The sequence below is a fragment of the Chelmon rostratus genome, chromosome 13 (assembly GCF_017976325.1).
Source record: "Chelmon rostratus isolate fCheRos1 chromosome 13, fCheRos1.pri, whole genome shotgun sequence".
Lineage (NCBI taxonomy): Eukaryota > Metazoa > Chordata > Actinopteri > Chaetodontiformes > Chaetodontidae > Chelmon > Chelmon rostratus.
Genome location: NC_055670.1, coordinates 25,352,091 through 25,374,723, shown reverse-complemented (window position 1 = coordinate 25,374,723; position 22,633 = coordinate 25,352,091). Strand labels below are relative to the sequence as shown.

The 22,633-nt window shown below is 41.5% G+C and overlaps 2 protein-coding genes across 9 annotated transcripts in view; one reads left to right on the top strand and one right to left on the bottom strand.

Annotated features, from left to right (window-relative positions):
- Positions 1-12,830, bottom strand: part of lrrfip1a (leucine rich repeat (in FLII) interacting protein 1a) — a 45,309-nt gene extending 32,479 nt beyond the window's left edge. For 2 of the 6 annotated variants that reach the window (XR_006007314.1, XR_006007315.1), the window contains exon 1: positions 12,168-12,824. Coding sequence is in view for 1 of the 6 variants with exons in the window: in XM_041951524.1 (XP_041807458.1) it covers positions 12,168-12,257 (90 nt within the window). In the remaining 5 variants the exon portion in view is untranslated. Of the gene's footprint in view, positions 1-12,167 lie in introns of all 6 variants that reach the window. The other 4 variants (XR_006007317.1, XR_006007316.1, XR_006007318.1 and 1 more) reach the window with 3 other exon arrangements.
- On the top strand, positions 12,195-20,957 carry LOC121616652 (ras-related protein Rab-17-like). 3 transcript variants are annotated; one of them, XM_041951527.1, is made up of 6 exons: positions 12,195-12,974; positions 15,143-15,508; positions 16,062-16,213; positions 16,311-16,436; positions 16,538-16,631; positions 17,057-20,956. In XM_041951527.1, the coding sequence occupies exons 2-6, from the start codon at positions 15,328-15,330 to the stop codon at positions 17,182-17,184; spliced, it is 681 nt and encodes a 226-aa protein (XP_041807461.1). In that variant the 5' UTR covers positions 12,195-12,974; positions 15,143-15,327; the 3' UTR covers positions 17,185-20,956. The 3 variants fall into 3 exon arrangements, with proteins under 3 accessions (XP_041807461.1, XP_041807459.1, XP_041807462.1); XM_041951525.1 differs by having other exon boundaries at positions 15,138-15,508; XM_041951528.1 differs by lacking the exon at positions 15,143-15,508 and having other exon boundaries at positions 17,057-20,957.
- The last annotated feature ends 1,676 nt before the right edge of the window (positions 20,958-22,633 follow it).

The following is a 22,633-nucleotide window of genomic DNA, read 5'->3' as shown; positions in this document are numbered from 1 at the left end:
ACCAAAATGGACGGGTATTTTAATGACCGTGAGTGCTGACAGGCCGGACAAAGAGAGCACACAGAAATAACCGATTCCTGCCTTTAAAATGAGGCGGGACCATTAGGTGGATTCACACACTCACAGTTTGCTTATTATCCAGTTGAGGGTTATGATGACTAGCTACAAAAAAAAAAGCTTCCTTCCTCTTTGTAAAACCTTATAAACCTCCCAGATGTTGCCTAAAAGGGAGTGGCTGCTAAACCGCTCAGCTAACACTACAGCGACATACATGAGTCAACTGAACAGAAAAAGAGCAGAAACGGATGAATCAAACCCTTTCAGTCCAAATCCTTATAGACCCTTAGAGAATGATTCAACATATGCTCACAGAGAAAACTGAAAAAAATGAAAAAGCGCCGTACAAAAGACAAATTAATACTTAAAGTAGCCTTTGAGAAGTGATTAAACATACACCTAATGTGAATATATTGAGCTCTTGGATGGAAGTGTTGTGCAGCTCAGCAGTGCAGTATGTTTTTATACATCTTTAAAAAATGAGATTTACAGTCATATTATAGCCAGCGCTGGCATTGAGGCAAACCCCAATGTCAAAGTTTCATGGTAATAAATCTTATTTTTTCCACATTGTTTTGGAAAAAAAATCACTCAAGTTAAGCATCTTAACTCATTCTTGACTTAAAGGAAAACTCTAGTTTTTTACAACCTGGACCTTATTTGTAGCATTAAATACGACCATTTAGCTCCCCAGAGGAGCGGCGCGTATATCCGTATAATGCGAGTACTCGGGGCATCCATGCGCAGCCTCTATATAACGCATAATCTGTGGCAAAACTCGTTCATATTCCAATATTTTGTTCTGATATGCTGGTGCTATTCCCCTCTGAGCCGGCGGTCGGCTAGTTTAGCTGTAGTTTGGCTCAGCTGTGGTTCGTTATTGCGTATTCGTAGCCGACCGCTGCAGAGTCAGCCGTGTTGTGGCTGGCTGCTCGCAGCGCCCGGCGTTCGGTAATGACATCATCCACGTCAGAGGTAGTTGACGAGACACCGGATGTTGATAACATGCCACCACGGGCTCAGAGGGGAATAGCAGCAGCATATCATAACTAAATATTGGAATATGAACGAGTTTCGCCGCAGATTATGTGTTATATAGAGGCTGCGCATGGATGCCCCGAGTACTCGCATTATACGGATATACGCGCCGCTCCTCTGGGGCTAATTTCTTCAAAACGACTCCAAATGCCACCAAAGTTGTCTGGGTGAGTAAATGGTCGTAATGCTACAAATAAGGTCCAGGTTGTAAAAAACAAAACTTATCCTTTCAGGAATATGTTGACAAAACAACCCAAACTCAGGGGCCGCTCTTCGACCGCTCCACAGTCTTTATCAGTGGATGGAGGTCGTTCAGTTGTCAGGGACATGGGTCTGTTGAGATGCTACTGCCACTACAGCTACTGAGCTGAACAAAAAGCAGTTCCCATTGGCTCATTATGGGTCATGGTTCAGTATATTTTTGGTACAGCAGGAAAAAAGAAGATGTAGAAAGGAACATTTGTTTTTGAAAAAGTAAACATTCAGTAGTGGCTCGTTATCCATAATTCTTACTGCAACAGAAAAAACCTGGATGGCAATGTCAGACTCGGGGCCTACTCCTCTAACCTAGTCTGACATTCCTATCTAGATTAATCAATTAGCTAACCAATATCGCCAGCTAACCGTATCGCTCAGCCCAGGAGGATGCCATTAATGCTTACATACTGCGCAGTCATGAGCACAAGCCTTTCGTCCATGAGTCGATGCACACGTCGCTCTGCACAGAAGATATGGTGTAGTTCAGCAAAAAGAAAATAGTTCCTACATGAAACTGCTCACAACAAGGTCAGAGGATTATCTTGGTCGTCCTTTCTGGAAAGAGAGATTGCTGTTGAATATTTCAAATAGATTGAGTACCATTGAGGTCTATTATTATTCGGCAGACATCTCTACTGCAGATATCTTGGATTTAAGGGTGTGCCGTCCCGTTAAAATTTTGACATAAGTATGTTTAAACGCGCCTAATACTGCATAGTGTGTATGCAGAGACTTTTAAAGCCTTCTAGCCTGACACAGATCCATGCAGATCAGTGCAGACTCATCCTCGCCCTGCACGTTCAGCTCAAACACCTTTAACTGCTGGATCCTCAAGGGAAAACTCCCGCCTGCCTCCACTCACACAGCCATGCAACTAAACCTCCCGATCCACCACAAACACATGGAGCAGCTGTGGAGCTCTCAGCACTGCAAACAAACTGGTTAGCGGATAACTATGCGGGGCAACATCAGGCCAGGAATAAAACAAATAAAAAAATAACACAAGGGAGGCAGCTGGATGTCAGGGAAACAGTTTTCCCATACTTTAAGCTCTTCCTCAGATACAAACATACAAGTACCAACAAATGTTTCACACCCAGCCCACTGATATCTGTCTAGATCAAGACAGTGAACGATGGAAGCTAGAAAACCCTCAACCACGATCCTGTTCTCCTCCAGAAGCTGTGGGTCTTACTACAACAAGACTGTGACGTACTGCGTTCGACCATCATTTGGGATATTTTAGTTGAGGTTACCCACATGTTTCCATTTGGTTATACACTGTGGGGCCCTCCTTGTTTTCCCCTGTGGAAGTAATAAGAAGCTTCTAGCAGCCTGAGCACGGCGCTTCAGGCAGCAACAGTTCATGTCGCAACTCTCACTGCTACTAAAGCATGATGGGAGTAGGCAATACCTCACAGGAAGTTACACAATGTAGCTCTGCGAGCACCGTGAAAAACAGGAGACCGGTTGCGGAACGGAATTTGTGCGACATGTTTACTTCCAAAAGATGATTTATGTCTTCATGCTACGTTCAAACAAGTGTTGTTAACTCGGTTCTTCTGGGCAGTGTCGCCCTAACAGGGGACAGACACACTGACAGGGCAGAGTAAGAGGAGATAGTGACAGGCTGCGACTTCAGGAGGAACGCCACTGATTTATTTATTTTACTCGTCACAGGATTACTTCTGCGATAAATAAATCTAAATAGAGAGTGGTCAAACCCTACAGCAGCGATTATCACACTGCTGACGGCACCATGACACCCCATGCTTACATTTCCAACTCATTTCCATCCATCCATCCATTATCTATACGCTGAATCCTTTGCAGGGTCACAGGGGGGTTGGAGCCTATCCCAACCGTCTCTCGGGCGAAGGCAGGGGACACCCTGGGCAGGTCGCCAGCCTACCACAGGACTACACACAGACAACCATGCACACCACTCATTCACACCTACGGACAATTTAGAATTATCAATTAACCTCAGCATGTTTTTGGACTGTGGGAGGAAGCCGGAGAACCCGGTGAGAACCCACGCTGCAAAGGGAGAACATGCAAACTCCACACAGAAAGACCCCAGGCGGGATTGAACCAGGATCTTCTAGCTGTGAGGCGACGCTGCTAACCACCGAGCCACCGTGCAGCTCCAACTCATTTCTTTTTACAAAATAATAAAAACTTCCAGCACTCAAACTGCAGCTATCATCTCTCTCTTAGATGTTTAAAGGCTCCTCTTCCAGTGTTAGATGACATGTAGCTCATCTTACTGAGAGTCGCTCTGGACAAAAGCAACCAAATCAAGTTGTGTAGTAGACGTTTGGTATTAAAGGGAGGGTTGGTATTACCATTCTGCATGTATGTGGTTGGAAGTAGGTGATGTATGTAATTATCAGTACTAAAGTATACGAGTAATTAGTAGAGTAACAGTGTGTCCTCATCAAAGAAAGCTTTTAACTGACTCAATCTGGTGACATGTCTATGTTATCAGTATATAACATGCTGGCTTCCAGTGAGCAGTGGTACCACACTGCCTGAAGTGCATCTACACTGTTGCTTCTCAAATGGGCTGCATTCCCCAGTCTGAGAGGCCAGAGGCCTCGGGGTCAGGAGAAGAGAAATGAAGGGTAACCAACATTACAACAAAGAAAATCCCAGCTGGCTATCAAGTGTCAGCTGAAACACAAAAGCAGCAGGCTAAACTGACCAAGCTGAAAGAGATCTGAACTCACGCAGCTGCAGCGTATTTTTACACCATTGAGGGTGTTCAATCCTCAAAAACTGAAATGAGTGGTTGAATCAGTTGTCTTATTTTGCTCCTACTTGCTTGTAGTATCGTCACAGCTCAATCTGCACTGCCATCAAATTCTATGAGCGCACCGCCGCCTTCAGTGCACTCGATTTGATGAACTGCAATACCTGCACTCAACCCCCACCCTCCATCATTCCCTAAGCTTTGGACGACAGTCAGCCGTGGTGAATAAACAGGAAGGAGTTCGTGATAACAATCTGCATGGGCTGTGCATGTGATGATGTCATGAAGAGGAAGCCAACACACACAGAGCCACTTCCTTTTAAGGAGACACGAGTCAGGCAAGCCGAGCCGAACTGAAGCCGGCCGTTTGTGTATATACACATATCAGGAAATGCACGAGTGATTGTTTGGACCATTAATGTTTGTTTTTAAGTACTTCATGGCATAATGGGTGTTCACTGGAAAATGTCAGTGTGCTCCAGACAAATCTGGGTGGTTGTTTGATTCACCTAAATGCTTTGTTTAGAACCGGAGCACATTTAACCATCTTAATGAAAGTGAGAGCTTACACATCTTCACTCTTTATTCACTGGGGATTTTTACTGTCGGCTGCCATCGTGTAAACGTGTGCTGCTTGTCCCCGGCATTAAAGGTTACTTTGGCTATGAGTGCATGAGGGACTGTGGCTTTCAGGCTCGTTCCCTCGATGACTGTAAGAATGAAAAGGGGATTGCGTGGCGGGCTTCCCCTTCCTCGCCGTCAAGCCCCAGACTAATCCACTCTAAACGCTCAATTCTCCTCAACGCGTCACTGAGCTTCTGACAGCCACCCAGCACAAATCCAGCCACTTAATCCCCAGTTTAGATTGTCTCCTCAAACTCACGCAGACAAAACAGACCATCAACAGGAACCTGAAGAGCTGCTGCTGACTGAGCAACACTGATGGAGGATTATGGGTTTGTGAATAAGTCCCATTTTTATTCTGGAGTAAAGATTATGTCACCCTCTTATCTTTTAATGTCTGTGGAACAAATTTTGAAATTCTGATAAAGAAATTCTGATGCAGCATCTGTGACGGTCAATCGTGGCTGATAATACCAGCGCTGTCAACCTGGCTGCAGACATCGCTTGACAGCTCTTTAAAGGAGAAACCATTTGAAAATGTCCATTTCAGAAAGTCTGTCAGCTGGTTTTAATGTTTTTGTCCGGAGTCAAATATCTCAACAACTAGCAGAGCTGCACGGTTCAGACGTGAACTTCAGTCTGCAGCGATGCTGGCAGCGCTGTTCTTAGGCACAATAGTGCTTTGAGCTAAATGCTAGCATTAGCATCATTATAATATTTGCAAAATGTGCAGGTGTATTTGGTCTGAACCAAAGTATTGGACAAAAAGAAATGTTGATCCAACGATGAAGCTACAGGAAAAGTTAAAGGTTAAATTATTGTTGAGATATTTCAATCTGAACTAGAAGAAGTAGTGGACAGACCAACAGACAGACCAGCCAGGCCACCAGTCAGACTGTCATATAGTACTGGTTTTCATAGTTTTTATTCACATTTAACTTTTAACAGCTGATCAACACACAAACAGTGTAAATGTAAGAGGGGACATTTTCTGAGCACACTCATGTTCCACGGGCCCCTCTGGCCCCTTGGCCTTTCTCCTGGAGCCACGGCAGAACATATCTAAGAATCTTTAACCACACTACTGGCCAGGATCCAAAAATAACAAAAGCATCAGTATGTACATTTTATAAAAAAGTCAGCAGACAGTCAACAAAACATTTCGTGCAAACAAAGTCAGTGCTTCTGGTAACTGTATTCATGTCACTGCTATAAAATATCTTTCACACCGTATGACGATGATGCCAAATAACTGTATATTTTTTGATTATTACAGTGATTCCTTGCATGTGTAGCATGTGTTAGCTTTGAAATAAGTAACATGCTAACACTGTTGAGTCGCAGATTGATGCAGTCATAGAAAAGGCTCCATTAACATTTTTTATTATTAACCTGCATCATCATTGTACAAATGGAATAAAAAGAAACACCATGTCTTGCATCTTGTGTGCTCATATCGTACCACGCGGCACCATCCAGACAACAACACGATTTCCCGGAGAAGCGTCTTTCCATTCATTGAACAGTTGTCCTCACGCATGTTTCAGAGCAAACAAAGGCTTTACACAGCCAATGCAATCCATCAAAAAGCAGCTGCATCAGATTTATCTCATTTTAAACACACTTACGTGTGTCTCGACCATGCTGGGCTGTGCAACAGGCCTGCGTGGTGATGACCCACTTGTGGTGAATTTGTGATGTTACTGTACACAATCTGAGGCTGCTCCATGAACTAACAAAGCATGATAGTAAATTTCGGACTCATGAATAAATGTCATGTACTGTATATTATATTGCAGTATTATTGTCAGCATTTAAACCAAGAATGGGAGGATTTTGTGTGTGTGTGTGTGTGTGTGTGTGTGGGACAGAGGGTAGTAAATAACCCTGACTGTAATGTACTATTTTTTTAGAAGGATGTCAACGCTTGTTTTAACTTTGACATTTGGGATATTTGGGAACACTAAACTACTAGTCAACATTTATGAAGAGCGCTGTCAGTTAAATTTAACGACATATACAAGCCAAGCATCTGCTCCTGAACAAACTCAATGACACAAACAGCTGGGTGTGATTCAAACCAGGACTCTTTACCACACGTTTTCAAGAAAGTGACAGTTTGCCTCAGGCCAAGTTCCAGACGGTTATCATTACTGTGACTTCATTGAGTCGATGTCTTCTTGGCACCGAGCAACAATAATGTCAAGTGATATGACTGTCCTGTTGCAAATAAAGTGAGCACACTAGATATGAGCTTCTTTTAGATACAGTTTAATCTCAGAACCCTTCAGCTATCGCCTGACTTCAGTTTAGCCTCCTCGTACACGTGCGGTCGTCATTAGCAGTGCGATTAGCAGCTTGGTTTAGTTCCAGACAACATTTCAGCTAATCGCTCTAAATAAATACATGCATTTGAATGCAGATAAAATAACACAGAATCGTTCACTTGCATGCAACCAAAGCCCACTATAGAGATTAGATACACTATGTTATATTAAAGGTGGTTAGTGGGTGCAGAGCTAGCATTGGTTAAACTGCTAAATGAACTGCTAGTGGGCTTACCATGTTAGTGTAAGGAACTCAGGAGAAAGGATTTCACCACTGGGGGTCTGTTATATGTAGAAAATTTGTAATAGGTGTGGGTCTGTGTAGTAAACTGCATCGCAGACACTTTCAAGCACAAATGCAGCTGTGATGGAAAGATGTGCAGAAGAGCATAAACACGCTGAAATCCCCAACAGCAAGATCTAGCGTGTGGGGATTTGATAAATCCTTTTTACCAAATTATCCTCAGTGCTTTCTGATGAACCAGTTGGTAAATAACCAAAACCAAAAAGCTGCAGCTGGCTTGCTCATCAGGGTGAAAAACCACAGCTGACGGGTTCAACAAACGTCAACAGTTATTCCTCCATCAAAGTGACTGCCTGTTAGAAGAGCATGCTCAGTGTGTACTAAAGCAAACAGCCCACTGCTGCTTTTCTTATATCCAAAATTCAAACTGCTGTAGGCAACCGACCCTTTATTTAGAAGTATTTAAGATATATCGCTGCATTTGCTGACCACCTGTTGGTCTTGCAGATCAACAATGGGTGTTCCTCTTAAATCCTGACATGTTACTGGTTTTACTTAAAGTTTTGTCTAGAGTTGTTGGCTTTAATCTGCTGATGCATCTCTTTGACATTGGTGTTGAGACAAAGAGAGTACAGCCATGATGACCTTCAGGTTTACCTCCCGATTATCCCCGATGCTCCAGCTGCACTGAATCCCCTCTTCAAGTGCCTAGAAGGCATCGACCGATGGTTGACTCAAAACTTTCTGCACGTGAACCAGTCTAAAATGGAATGTATTGTCTTTGGTACCTCTGATGTATGTGAAAATGTGATTAGTAACTGCGATTCTTCTTCCTTTGCCTCTCTTCTTAAACCTGCTGTAAGGAACTTGGGGGTTATTTTGGACCCTGGTCTACGTTTTGACCAGCAGATCTCAGTTCTAGGTTAGATTACTGTAATTCCTTGTACTTCGGCATCAAGCAGTCTTCTCTCTCGCCTTCAATTGGTACAAAATGCTGCAGCACGCCTTCTAACCAACACCCCCCGTTACAGTCGCATCACTCCCACATTGGCTCCCTGTTAAATTTAGGATCATTTTTAAATTGTTAAAGTTTGTTTTAAAGCTGTCCACGGTCTTGCTCCAGAGTATCTGTCTGATGGTATAAAGCTTAGACGACACTGTAGAGCCCCCCGGTCCTCAGAACAGCCCCTGTTGGAGGTTCCTTTTTCTAATTTTAAACAGTAAATCACATCTTAAAACTCATTTATTTAGACTGGCTTTTAATATTGTGTAACTTTTACCCTTTGATGTGCATTTTACTGTTTTTCTTTTTTCTTTGTATCTTTTGTAATTCCTCTGTAAAGCACTTTGATCATCTGTCTGATGCTGTAAGGTGCTATATAAATAAATATCATTATTATTATTATTATTATATTATTATGTAACTGTACTGAGCTTAAGCTTATCTCTGTGAGACGGGACTCTGGCACAGTGGAGCTTCGAGCTAAACGTTAATGTCAGTATACGAACATGCTCATAATGACAATGCTGACATGCTGATATTTATGAGGTATAATGTTTACCATGTTCACCATCTCAGCATAGCATGTTGGCATGTCAACATTTGCTAATTACAACGACAAACAACATAAGTTAGGCGAGTATTTAGTCATTTACTAAAATAAGGAGCAATTTTTAGTTTTGACCTGATGATGGTGCTAGATTAAAAACAGTCAGTAAAGTATTCTTATACAAATAACTAAAAATCACCAAATTGAATAAAGTTTGTATTGTATTTATATATTTGTGGGCTGAGGACTGAGGCTGCTGCATTTACTGGATAAGTTTAAAGACCCTGCACACCAATGGTAAACCCACACAGCTGATTTTAGTTTGGCCTTTTTCTCAGTGGATTTTTTTTTACTTGGCTCTGTTTTATTCAAAATATATGTGATGCTAAAAATTTGTTAAAAAAAAGTTTCTAAAGTACTTTTATTTGTGAAACAAATGCTTGAGCCTGTAAAATGGTTTGTTCTTTCTTCTCAATGTATAATAGAGTATTTAATTGTACAATAATTGTAAAAAAAATAAATAAAGGTTTCTACTTCACGGATTTTGCCTATCACGGGTTCTTTTTGGAACGTAACCCCCGCGAAAAACAAGGGTATACTGTAATGAGATATTTGGATTTGTGGACTGCATGTAATGAGTGAGTCACCTTTATACTTCATTAAAAAAACAATTAAAATGTTTGTGGGTTCTATTGACGGCTCGTGTAAATTATTTCTAAGAGAAATACTCATGAATATTCTATAATGAACACTGCAATTTAAATGCAGTAATTCAAGTAACACGAGCCCTGCGGGGGTCGTCTGACAGTGCGCCCACGTCATGCTACAAATTAATGTTTACAAGTGGACTGAAATTGTTTGACATTGGTCCCTAAAGTACAGGATTATTAACACTCTGGTATTTCGTGCTAACATTCTTCCCTGCTGTGCGGTCTTCTCCCGTTTGGTCCACGCTAAGTCGAGTTTACAGTATCGACAGTTCCTCTGAACCCTGTGACACCGAGCGGAGTAGAGACGTGTGCAGCAGTATGAGACTGATGGACCACTACCCCAACCCAGAGCAGCACCTCCGACCTTCTGCTCCACACAGACCGACTGTCTGCCACAGTGCCTAACGATTCCACGCAGCAGCTTGCTGTTTCCATGCTGCTGGGACGGCCAGGTGGTTAACCGCAGCCCTCCTCCTCCATCCCCATCCCCCACCCACAGACCCAATCTAAAAAGGGGGTGCAGCAACAGCTGATCTTTCAGGAGAGTCTATTTTTAAAACTCTTTTGCAGAACGGGCCAACTCATCAGGGCTGACATACCGTCCTGTCAGAGGACTGCCAGTGAGGGACGTGACCCCTCTGCTACTTAAAGGCACAGACTTTCTCTTTGTGACAGAAAACAGGCCACAGACACCGCTTTATTGTTTGACTTGTGCGCCACGACCACAAGAAACAGATGATTAATTCATCAGAGAATCTCCTGTTTGGATATGGTGTGACTGACTGACTGAGCATTGGCTCTGTCCAGCTCCTCATCTCCTAAAACCTTAGCCGGGTAACAGCGCTGCCACTGCAAATAGACTACAACATGAAACGATTATCAGCTGCAGGAATGTGCAACCTCAGATACACTCCTGCAGCGTAAATAGCCAGTAAAGAGAAGGTAATATTCAGTCAAACCTCTGCAGGCTCGGCATTGGCAGCAGGGCATTTCACAGCTAGACCACGATGACAACAGAGCGTGCGTTTGTCAGTTAAGAGTGGCATGCAAATTTGTTGAAACATCCGGGTTGGGTTAGCACAGACGTGACTTCCTCCCCACTGAATCAAGTGTGTCAAAGCTGCCCTAAATTTGAGAGATCGTTGCAACGATGGCGGCATTAACCTCACCACCTCGCTGTAAGAGAAACTATTTTTGCTGGGAAACAGGCAGCGAGATCCACAATCCATCCATCCCAAAGAACGAAATGCTATTCAGGAAATATAAATGAGAACATCCTCAAGTTGCTTCATAACAGCACATTTCAGGCTTTGCCTTGCATTTTGCTTTGATGCTTTATATTGATTTTCTACCTGTGTTTCACACCTCAAAGGCAGAAGTGTAGACAAAAGCGTGCAGGGTGTCACACTTCAAACAGGGTGACTTAAACCCTGAAGATACACGACTCGGCATTATTCCTAACACAAAACATTCATTTATCCTCCCCGAGACTCGTCATCATAAAGAGATTAGAAACCTTGAAACAGTGTAAACCTGTCACAACATGACTTCAGCGCCTCTAAAAAACAGCTACAAGAGACTGCTGCCAACTCCAGTATTGCATTATTGAGGGGTAGCCCAAAAGTCCCTGCAGGTTAGCACATGAAAGGCTTATTCTTCGGTACAGTAAAACATTTCAATCAGCTGTGGGTCACAAAACTGAAGCGGCCACAGCATTGCACTGCAGTCTGCAGCACAGATGGCACTTTCTACAATGGCTACCATAACCAGAACGTGTTTACAGCGTGGTTTAGACAACTTTATCATATTTGTTTGACTGACATCAGTTTACTCACACGTGAGCAAATAGTTTTCCTTTTGCTAATATAAGGTACTGTGCAGCTGAGGCACCAAACTGAGAAGATAAACATCCCTGCTGCCAATAAACCTGCAGGTAAATGTTATTTATACATGACTAACGTAACTATTTAATATACTCCTTTATCTAAAAGAGCATTCAGGTGCTGGCAGCAATATTTTCATGCTAGTGTACTTGAGCATGTGCATTTGCACAGGAAAAGTCTTGAAAACACACCCTACTTGCAACTGTTACCAGGCAACAATTACCTGTTTTACCAACTGTATATCCCATCATCATCATCATCATCATCATCAAGTATAATGTTCATACTGTATTGACATAAGAGGAAGCAACTCTTGCCTGGAAGTTCAGAAATCTATGAAAAACTTACAGTATACTTTGGAAAATGGACAGCACAGATGGCAAAGTAATCTGCTGTCTTAGGGTATGGAGAATGTAAGTATGGATATTTAAAGGCAGTGATGAATAACGAGTTTAATTGGACACAATGGTGGGCTATTTCTGTCAGTGGAGACTCTGGGTGCTTTGAAGGTCTTCTTTTTCCATTAGGACGTAAAATTCTGGATAAAGTATGATTTTGGACATGAAAATAGAAGTTGGTCACTGTCAGCCTCTCGACCACCAAAGGCAGTATGTAGGTTTTGGGGTCATGTGTTACATCGAGGCGTCAAGACTGAGGAGGTTAAAGGTTTTGTACCTCATTTGAGCCTGGAATAAAGGATTTTAGCTAAGTCTCCACTCACCTCTCTCGCTATGAGATTTAGGGCATCGTCCTCTGCCGTCGATCTCTCCTTCTTGGTAGATCTTTTCCGTCCTGTGCCCTGAGTCCCCATGTCTCCTCAAACGCTCATCCACTCCCGGCAGAGAAAAGTCACTTCGCGGTCCGACAGCTCACCGAATCCGAACAGAGCGGCAGCTAGCTAGCGGATCTCATGTGCCGCTAAAATGTTCAAGTTAAAGACGGGGCGATAAAAACAAAGCGTGTCCGGTGGCGCTCGCAGAATGGGTCATTGTCTCGTATCCGTTGTTCACACTTCTTCCTGTGTTTCTGGAACGACGCACAAACTCGCGACGAAGTGATTCAAACAGTCGGTGACTGGCGGCGTCTGCCCCACGTGCGCCTCTGATGCGTTTACGAGCAAACCGGGTCGGAACCGTTTCAGCGTGGCTTCACACTGTCCGTTTAAACCGTGTCCGCGACCGTCTGTCACTCTACGAAAATAAAACAAACACCGGCATTTGAACAAAAACATTAACTGTATCTTAACTACGGTTATTAAACTATTTTTAACGGCCTCGTGGTAATCCAGCAGCCGTTCGGCTCCTCCAGCGGACGGATTTACAGCATCAGAGTCGGACCTGTCACACTGACGAACTTCAAACACGGCACTCAATCAAGCTGCCTTCAAGTGATGTCGGACATATGAGCACAATGGATACTCTGGGGAATTTGGCAATTAACCACACTGATGAATCAGGAGGCATATTTGAACCTGAATTACTAATGGAAAGGAAAGTAGAAAGATCTTTTCAAGTACCAGTACCACACTGTGAGTATACTAACTTATTACTCAATACTTACTACTTAACACAAGTAAAAGTCCTGCTGGCCTATTGAAAATGTTATTTGAGCAGAAGTATGTAGTCACGTATAATCAGAAATGTTTACTTCAAGTATTAAAAGTAAAAGTCCTCAATGCAGAAAAATGTCCCCTCTTTGTTATACTGTTTTATGTAATATCATTAGAATATCAATACTCACGTATTCATGTAAAAGCATTTTTTTCTTGTACTCATTTTCAAGTATTTTCTTTACGACTGCAACTAATGATTATTTTCATTATGGATTAATCTGCTGAGTATTTTGTCCGTTAATCGACTGTTTGGATTGTAAAAATTCTGAAAAAAGTGAGAAATGTCGTTACAGTTACCCAGAACCCAAGGACGCTTGCAATGTTTGTCTTGTCCAACCAATAATCCAAATAAAAAATTTATAAAAAATGCATTTTAATAATCTAAAGGAAAAGTAGAAGAGAAAGCAGGAGGCAACTAATCAACTAATCATTTCATATGTCCTCCTATATACTGTAGGGTATTTTAATTTAGAGCAAAACATCATATTTTTAAGCCCTTCATATATTTTGGACTGAAATGTGTAAAGTGGCGTGAACTGAATTGTCAAATAATAGTTGAGAAATGAAAAGTAAGCCATAGTATTTTCCTATGAGATGTAGCGGAATAGAAAAACCATGAGAAGAAAATATTCAAGTACAGTACATCAGATTAATGCTGAATATATGTACTATGTACACTGACAGTGAGTATGTATGTAAATCTCTTCAATAAATCACAGCCACAACAAAGTTGTCCTATGACTGCCTCAGACCCCACTTAAGTGCGGAGTTTACGGAGAGTACCTGAATGCAGCACCAACCTCTGGACGGGGGCTGCATTCATGTTCAGGGGTTCAGTTTCAGGCTCAAACCGCAGCTCCTGCAGGGTCCAACGCACTCTCTCACACCCCCTCTGCTATTTTTAATGATGACCAGCGGGCTCTAAACACAGTCTTGAGTTTCTTAAAGAGACAGACATGACCTCAGTCTGAATGGGCACAATGTGGATCCCATAATCTCGATATAATGGTCCAGCACACTGTGTCTTGGATAACTGATAAAGACCTCACTAGATACTTTTTATATATTGTGGAATCACTGTTTTATCATTCAGAACTTTCATTTATTGATTGATTCCACAGAACCCTTTTACTTATAATTCAATTAAAGCTGAATTACACACTTAAAACAACCCTGTGTGTCATTACAAAAGTTAGTGCAGACTGATAACTTTATGAGGGGTGAAAGGCTAATGCTGCAGAGATATACTCATATTGTCATTTTTCTTACAGGAGAAACTGAGACTTAGGATTCATAGTAAGGGTGCCTCCATTTATCCATTTAATCCATTTATAAGGCACTTGCAATACAGCATTTGACGGCATTCCCCTGTATTTTCTTATATAGACATGTCTGATTATTTGAAAAAGTGGATTACATTTTTCAATGATAATGCTAATTTTTATTCATGGTCCTTTATTAGGCCTGATGTAGTTTTCTGCAAAATACCTATTGACAATACATGTTGCAATAATTCACAAAAGAATATCAAAGGATAGATTTAATGCAGACACATGCTCACAGACTGAGAGGGCTGACGCTTTATGTTTACCACAAGGCGGTAATATATACAATGCCGCCCTCCAGTGTTGATGCGGTGTCATGGAATGAGGTACCCAGGAAGAAACCAGGCCCACTTCAGCCTCTGGAGAGTCTCTGTGGCCTTTGATATTCATACACAAACAAAGGCAACATTTCCATGTCAAATTTTTAATGACACATACGAGTTAGTTCCCCACGAAGCATACTTATTGATGCAGGAAATTAATACTGAAAGTACAACATTTCCCATAAACTCCTTTGGTTTCTGTTTGCGTATGTTTAAAACTTCCCAAATCCACATCACAATAAACCTGACTATTGCCTGAACACTTCCGTGAGGTCTAATCAGCACAAAGCTGAGGGTTCATGTGCTGCTAACTAATAACTGGCTGGAATGTTTTATGGCTCGGTTGTGGCTGTGTATAAGGAAGTGAAATTGTGTTGTTGGCCTCTGACAAGCTAAAACAGGACTTTCGTTTTGCTTTTATTTTCTGTAAGACAAGGTGAAGCTGGCACATTTGCAGACTCTCACAACGACGAAGACGCATTAACTCTTCCAGACGGTTTGGAGTAGCTGTCCGTTCTTAACAGGAAAAAGACCAGGACTCAGGACTCGAGGACCTTCTTTGACTTCATCTGTCTTTGTCCACCTGCTTTCTCTCACTCTTTGGATTTAAGAGAACTTTTGATGGGGGAGAATCTCCCAAGTGTGCCAGGAGGAGCTCAGCTCCAGAGGGACACTTTGTGCAGAGCAGTGCGGACCCTCAGGGTTAAGATGGTGCTTCTGGGAAGCTCTGGTGTGGGAAAGTCCAGTCTGGCACTGCGATTTAGCAAGGATGAGTTCAGGAGCGCATCGCCGACTGTAGGCTGTGAGTTCATGACACTGGGAGCTTTGGAGAGCAGTGCTTACGTGTCAAAGAGGAATGTATTAACACTGAAAAGTCCTTTAGATAAAGATTGATCTTGAAGAAACTCTTTTTGTGTGAATTCTTGTAATTTTTTTTAAATTTAGCTGATTTGCTTCCTGTTGAGAGTTAAATTAAAAGATCTCTGCAACTCGCATGTCTGTACGGTAAACATGATGCTGCCGTCAGGAGACAGCTTAGATTACCATGAAGACTGGAGTCAAGCTTTACACAAGCTTTATTAGTGCTGGAAGCACATTTTTACCCTTGGAAAGAACCAGGCTAGCCATTTCCCTTGTTTCTAGTGTTTATGCTAAGCTAGGCTAATGTCTCCTGGCTGTAGTTTCACAGCCTTAATGCACATGCCTTCTCATCAAACTCTATTTCCCACAAATTGTCAGTCATTGAAGTTAGACACTGGCCCCAGCTGAATTATAAATATGATCCAGGACTAAAGGCTCAGTGCTGAATGAATGAATGAATCCCTCTGGTGTCGCTGTGCTGTCTGCTCCCTCAGGTGCCTACCTGACCCAGGTGGTGCATCTGAGTAACGTCACTCTACGCTTTGAGATCTGGGACACGGCAGGGCAGGAGAAGTACCACAGCGTCACCCCACTTTACTACAGAGGAGCCCACGCTGCACTCCTGATCTACGATATCAGCAAAAGGGTAAACGGAACAGACACCTGCCCGTGGAAATTAAATACCTTGTTTTGGCTGGTGTACACTCCATGGTGCATCCGTGTGTGTGCTCGTGTCCCTACAGGAAACATTTATCAGAGTTCAGGTGTGGCTCAAAGAGCTTGAGAAACAGTACACCGCAGGATCTGTTGTCATATGGCTGGTAGGCAACAAGGGAGATCTGGCACAGGATCGAGAAGTCTCAGTGCAGGTACAAACGCTGGAAATCACCTTCCTTAACCTCAGCCAGACCCTTTACTGCATGTTTTAATCTATGACACGCAGTCTCTGGTTTCTTATGTCACCCCACAGGAAGGACAGAGTCTGGCCAATGACAGAGGCTTATTCTTCACAGAGACGTCAGCGCTGTCAGGGGATCAAGTCAGCGAGCTGCTGATGGCTGTAGGTAAGTAAAGGTGTTCAAGCTGTTTGGGGACTTTTGTTACCTGAGTTCAGCCTCACAGGTTTGCTCCTGGGCTGTGTTTCGCCCCAGCAAGTCCCACCAATCAGATGCTTTCAAACACAGACTATGAGGTTTCTGGTTGTTGTCGGATCCTGATCTTACAAGGGGAAGCTGGATTTATACACAGTCTGGAAAGAGCGTCTGCCTGGCTGCCGAAACTCTGGGAAAGTCCACTCATGCACCACTAGAGAGCATTAGACACCAACATGAGGAGCAAATGGATTTTATCAGCGTCAATGTAAACACAATTATTGGCAAAATGAAAACTGTCTAAGTGCAGGTCTGAGGTGCCAGTTTTCTTTCACCGCTTAGACTCGTGGCATCTAAAATACCCCCATGTTCCTGTGTAACACAACTGTATCATTCAGCCCACAGAGTGTACGAGCGTAATGGAGCTCAGCAGGGAGGTCTGTCAGAGTGGCAGGAGACACCGCTGGTGGATCTGCATCGTAGACACAAATTCAGTCCTGTTTCCTGCTGCAAAGTTGGACCCTAACCTCCGTGAGGCTCAGTCGTATCGCTGCCTGTCCTCGTTTATGTGTCTGTCTTCATCATCATCTTCATAAAGCTGCACGAGGCAACACATGGGATCAAAGAACTGGATAAAAGGCTCGCATTTATCCTGCGATGTGCATCATGGCAAAATTAACCAAGGAAAACATGTTCCGGTTATTATACTTCACCATCAATAAGTAACTGAGGCTAAAATCTGTTCACGATTATACAGGACCAGTCTTTGGTGCTACACTTCTGCTCGACAGGGATCTTTCCACAGCAGCTTCAGTTGTACTGCTGATTTTCCTCAGTGGTTTCAAACCCCTCAGTCTCCGTCTCTGACAGATGTTGAACTGAAACCAGTTATTTCCATTCAGTGTCTCCTGCCTTACGCCTATATGCCTGTAATAAAACTGAGCATAGATCAGTTCAGATGAGTGCGGTTCTCCAGATTCCTTTTTTTTTTTTTTACACGAGAGACCCTGTCAAGTCTAATAACAATAAAATAGTATTTTGACAGTTGAGAGTATTTCCACTGTGCAAATTACATTCTGCTGGTCTGGAGAAATGATTTGATTTGCGTCTGGCAAGCAGAGTCACAGAAATACTGAAAGTGAACTCAGTTACATAACTTTAATGTAGAAGAAAGAACTCAAGATGTGTAAAATATTCAGCTTTTTACCAGGTCTTTGTCTTAGTGCTGGCTCTTCCGCTCTGACATCGTATGGTTAAACTGAACCAGTGAGATTGTTATTTTTGAAGTATAAATTATTTAACATTTTAGTAAATATATCCCATGTATTTGCTTTCTGTAGATATTTGGTATCTCATTCATGTCCGTGCATTAAAGGACCAGTGTGTAGAATTTAGTGGCATCTAGTGGTGAAATTGCAACCAACTCAATGCTCCTCGCCTCACCCTCTCCTGGTGACAAAAACCCTGAAAAAAACAGACCCTCTCTGGTGCCAGTATTTGGTTTTTCCATTCTGGACTACTGTAGAAACACGGTGGTGGACTCTGTGGACGAGGACCAGCTCCCTCTGTAGAGCTAAAGAGCTCAGCCAAAGGTAATGAAACACAACAGTTCTTACTTTAAGATGATTATACGCTAATGAAAACATACTTATGAATATTATATTATCTCTGCCAATAGATCCCTCTAAATCCTACACACCAGACCTGTAAGTATGGAGTATGTCAGGATGTGTTAAGCGAGCCTGGCTCCAGATCTCTGAGTCCTCATGTCCGATTTGATTCACACAAAATGAATTAATTACAACAAAACGGCAATTCAGCTAACGTGCAGCCTAGCTTAGCATAGAAACGAAGCAGGGCGGGACAGCTAACCTGGATCTGTCCAAGGTGAAAACACAGCTACAGACTCCGGTGAAGCTAAATAACTGCACGGAAACAGAAACGTAAAGAGAGAGTTTATAGTTTTAGGGGGAATTGTGTGCTGGAACTGTTTCCTGACAAACAGCAGCTCTGAGTCTCGTCACTGGAGCGTCCAGGTTTTGAACCTTTGCTAAAGCATGTGCTCACTGACTGTGTCTGCAGCTCGAGATGTTGAACAGAAGAGCTGAGCTGATGTTCGTCAAGAAAGCTTCAACACCGAACGGCCCAAATCAGACATGTTGTTTTTACGTTTTTGGTTTTATGCAGATCAAAAAAAGGAGATTTAGCATTAATTAGTCAGCTTCAAAGATGGTTTTTGTGCCTTTTTTAGTTTGGATAATTGTTCAGTCTTTATGCTAAGCTAGGCTAAACACATTCCAGCTCTGTGCTTAACACACAGACATTAGGTGCTTAAGATGAAACAAAAGTACTTCTTCTTTTCTCATGTCAGAAAAAGTCTCTGATAACATTTTTTATAGTTGCATAACTTCTGTACGTGTTCCAGGACGTGTCGCTGTTGCATATTTTTTTTCTGATACAATGATTTGTAAAAATGTGCTGCAAAGGAATCTGCTGTGCTTTGGATGAAACTCTCTATGACTGACAACATGATCATAAATAAACGCTGTCCCAACGCTGTAATAACAGCAGGATTTAAAAGACTCTGCTGGCGTCGGGTAAAATAGTATTTCTGTTTGCTTTTGGCCAGCTGGAGCCTCCATATCAGTAACTTCCACCCCTGCAGTCAATCACTTGCTCTTTGCACAATATTCTCTCATGTGTTCTGCATCCACGCAACAGTTTTTCTCCTTGTGTGAACTTTTTACTACCTCGTGATTTAAAACGTTGCTGAGAAGATGATCGTCACTGAAACGAGGCTTTCTTGTGCTGATTGAAACCAAGCTCCTGTAGGGCCTGGGGGGCTGCTGGCCCTCGTTTGATTTGGATGCATCACAGAAACAAAGAAATGCCTCACGCTGAGTAGATGACATGGAGTAAGAATAAAATGGTTTGGTTGTCATTACGAGAATATAAATCTTGTTAGTGAAACGAAACCATCAGTGTGGCTGTTTCACAGAGTCGTTTTCTTCATTTGAAACTGTTGAGCTATAAATAAAAGCAATATTATATATTATTATTATTATTCTAAGGACGCAGAGTGATGTTAACTAATGCTGAAGTTTTTCTGACTCTGAAGTTATGAAATGTAGTGAGGCAGTAAGAAGCAACACATGCACTGAAAAGCTCTTTAAATGTTGTTTTCAGTTATGTTAATATTGGTGGAATTTAACAGTAAGTACAAATTTGAGGTACTTGTACTTTTGTGCTTCTTTATGCTTCTATTCTGCTACGTCTCAGAGGTAAATGTACTTTTTTCTGACAGTTTTAGATTACAATTTTTCATCCCATCATTTGAATGCAGGACTTTTACTTTTACTTGTCGTATTTTCACATATTTTGTGGTATTGATACTTTTACTTGAGTAAATGATCTGAACACACATGTTTATCCATGAAGGAGGAAACATGACATCACATTTGTTTCATAAATATTGTTTTTATATTGGAAACGTTTGCAGTTATTATTTCATTAGAATAAAGTGTTTGTTCAGAACTAAAAAGAAATAGAGAATAAAAACATACCGTCCCCTTTGCTGTTTATCCACTGATACATGCATCTTCATACAGTTCAAGTTTTACAGTTGAGGTAGCCAAAGGCTGAAAAAAGTGTGTGTGGTGTGTCACAGGTGAAACTGAAAGTCACAAAGGCTGAAGAACTTGATTTATAATTTATGCAGCTGATTATCAACTTGTTTCTCTGAACGGCTGCATCACATCGCAGCCGGGAGTCAGCCATCAAGCTCACTGCTGCAATGCTTTTCCTCCCTCTGCATCCAGCGTGGAGTTTAAACTATGTATAACGTTGCATTCTGACTTTATTCTTTCATGTAGCTCATTTAATTTGTATATGAAGCTATTTCTATAACTTTCTATGACTATAACAGATCTTCATAGATTTTTCTTATTGGCAACATGTTTTAAAAGGAAGTTTCTTCCATCTTTGCCCTCCTAAAAGTAGCTATGATCCTGTGTTGGAGAAAACATCTTTACATAACGTTTACAGAAAATGAGCTATGTAAAATGTATGAAACCCTTAAATCTAAATTCTTAATAAAACCCCCACAAATGAACAAAACCAATGTGAACATTGAACAATGAGTAGATGTTCAGTCATCCACAGCGTTTCTAGCGTGTGATCCAAACGCTGCTTTTGCTGTCAGCTGTTGGTCTGCAAACTTCGGCTGTGATGAAAGCCAGATGCTCATTTCTTCTCGCTTCGATAACTTTCGGCCAAATCTCCCCACTGGTCTGATGCCTCTGCCGGTGTACCAGGAGGCATCGATGTGTGGATCTGGACACATATGATGAAAGGACATGGAGAGAGGAGACAAATCCCACATTTCATCATGTGTTCCTCTCATGAATTGGCTGTTTCAACCCTGGCAGTCTCAGCTATGAGCAAAATAATTACCTCATGTCTAAAACATGATATAACAAAACTCTGTCTGTTGTAATGTGTTATCAATAAATGAAATTGCCACATAATTTGGCGCGCGAATAGTTACTTCAGAGGCACGAAAGAGTGAATTTAAAGGGTCAGTTCACCCAAATTACAAAAAACAATAGATTTTCTTACTTAATGCCTGTTTAGCCATGAGCTCACAGCACTGAAACACACAGGCAGAGCTACACAGAGTTAAAATGTATGGAGACCCAAAGTGTTCAAAAGTAAGTAATACAGCAGATAATGAATAATTATAAGAACAAATGCAAATAAAATGCAATGTAGCCTTTAAATACTGAAAGAATATATATTTAAATTCAGCTCATTAATATAAAGTGATATTTTTATTTTTTTCATTTAATTCCTTTCATTTCATAATAATTTGCTTTTTGCATGTAATTTATAAAATCAAGTTTCACCATTTATTTAGTCATTCGTGTCATATTTATCAATGGTTACTTTACTTCATAAATAAATCAGTAATTATAAAACAGATTATGTGATTGGTTGCTCCGACAGCCAATCACGTAGCTGGCTCTGCTCTGTTTGTCTGGATTGACAAACAGCAGACTTTGATGAAAAATTGATTTATAAAGTAAAAAAGAAAAAAAACCCCAACATTTTGAATTTAATAAATTAATAAAAATGGCCGGTAAGGTCATGAATCAGAGGATCCCTCACTTCTGGTGATAATTACAGAACCGTCTCGATGGGATCCACTTAGAGCTCGACTCAGCAACAGCAAGACACCACAGAGTACTGCACACAGCCTCATCGCAGCTCCACCTGGAACGAAACACAAAGATAAAATCAGTCCCATCAGCTGTACTTTTGCTAAAGTAAAAGTACAGAAGCATCAGCATCAAATTAAACTATAAAATACAAAAAATAAAAGTACTTGTTATGCAGATGGCCCATTTCATAATAATTTATGTTATATTATTGGGTTATGATTATGAAATATTGTCTAGTCTAGTCTTTACCTATAATAACATATCATATTTTTTTTATTTATTATAGTTTGTATTATTAGACTGAATCTGAAAGTAAATAAAATTATCAGAGAAATGTGGTGGAGTAAAAACAATTGCCTCAACTGTAGTCCGGTAGAAGTATAAAGCAGCAGAAAACTGATTCTCTGAAGTACCTCAAAATTCTACATAAGTGCAGTACTTGAGTAAATGTACCCAGCTACTTTCCACCACTACCCAAAATATACTGGCGTGTCAAATCAGACCATCAGAGTAGAATGTCATAAATTCTATGAATATTCATAAAGTTTCCTGTTTAATGAGCATTTTAAACATTAATGCCATGATGGATTTACTGGCTAAAGATGAGTACACTGTGCCAGAGAATGTGCTGGTTGAAAGACAGAAGAAGAAGAAGAAGAAGAAGAGCTACAGCAGCATGCACGCCATGCCGTCTGCATGGTGGATCACTGGCACAAATGTCTATCTCCTTAACCTCAGCAGGCTTTAGATTGACTT

Excerpts from the sequence above, each read along its gene's own strand:
- LOC121616652 (XM_041951527.1), top strand. The coding sequence starts at position 15,328 with ATGGGGGAGAATCTCCCAAGTGTGCCAGGAGGAGCTCAGCTCCAGAGG. Across the intron at positions 15,509-16,061 it reads CGCATCGCCGACTGTAGGCT|GTGCCTACCTGACCCAGGTG; the intron begins GTGAGTTCATGA and ends CTGCTCCCTCAG. Across the intron at positions 16,214-16,310 it reads TCTACGATATCAGCAAAAGG|GAAACATTTATCAGAGTTCA; the intron begins GTAAACGGAACA and ends GTGTCCCTACAG.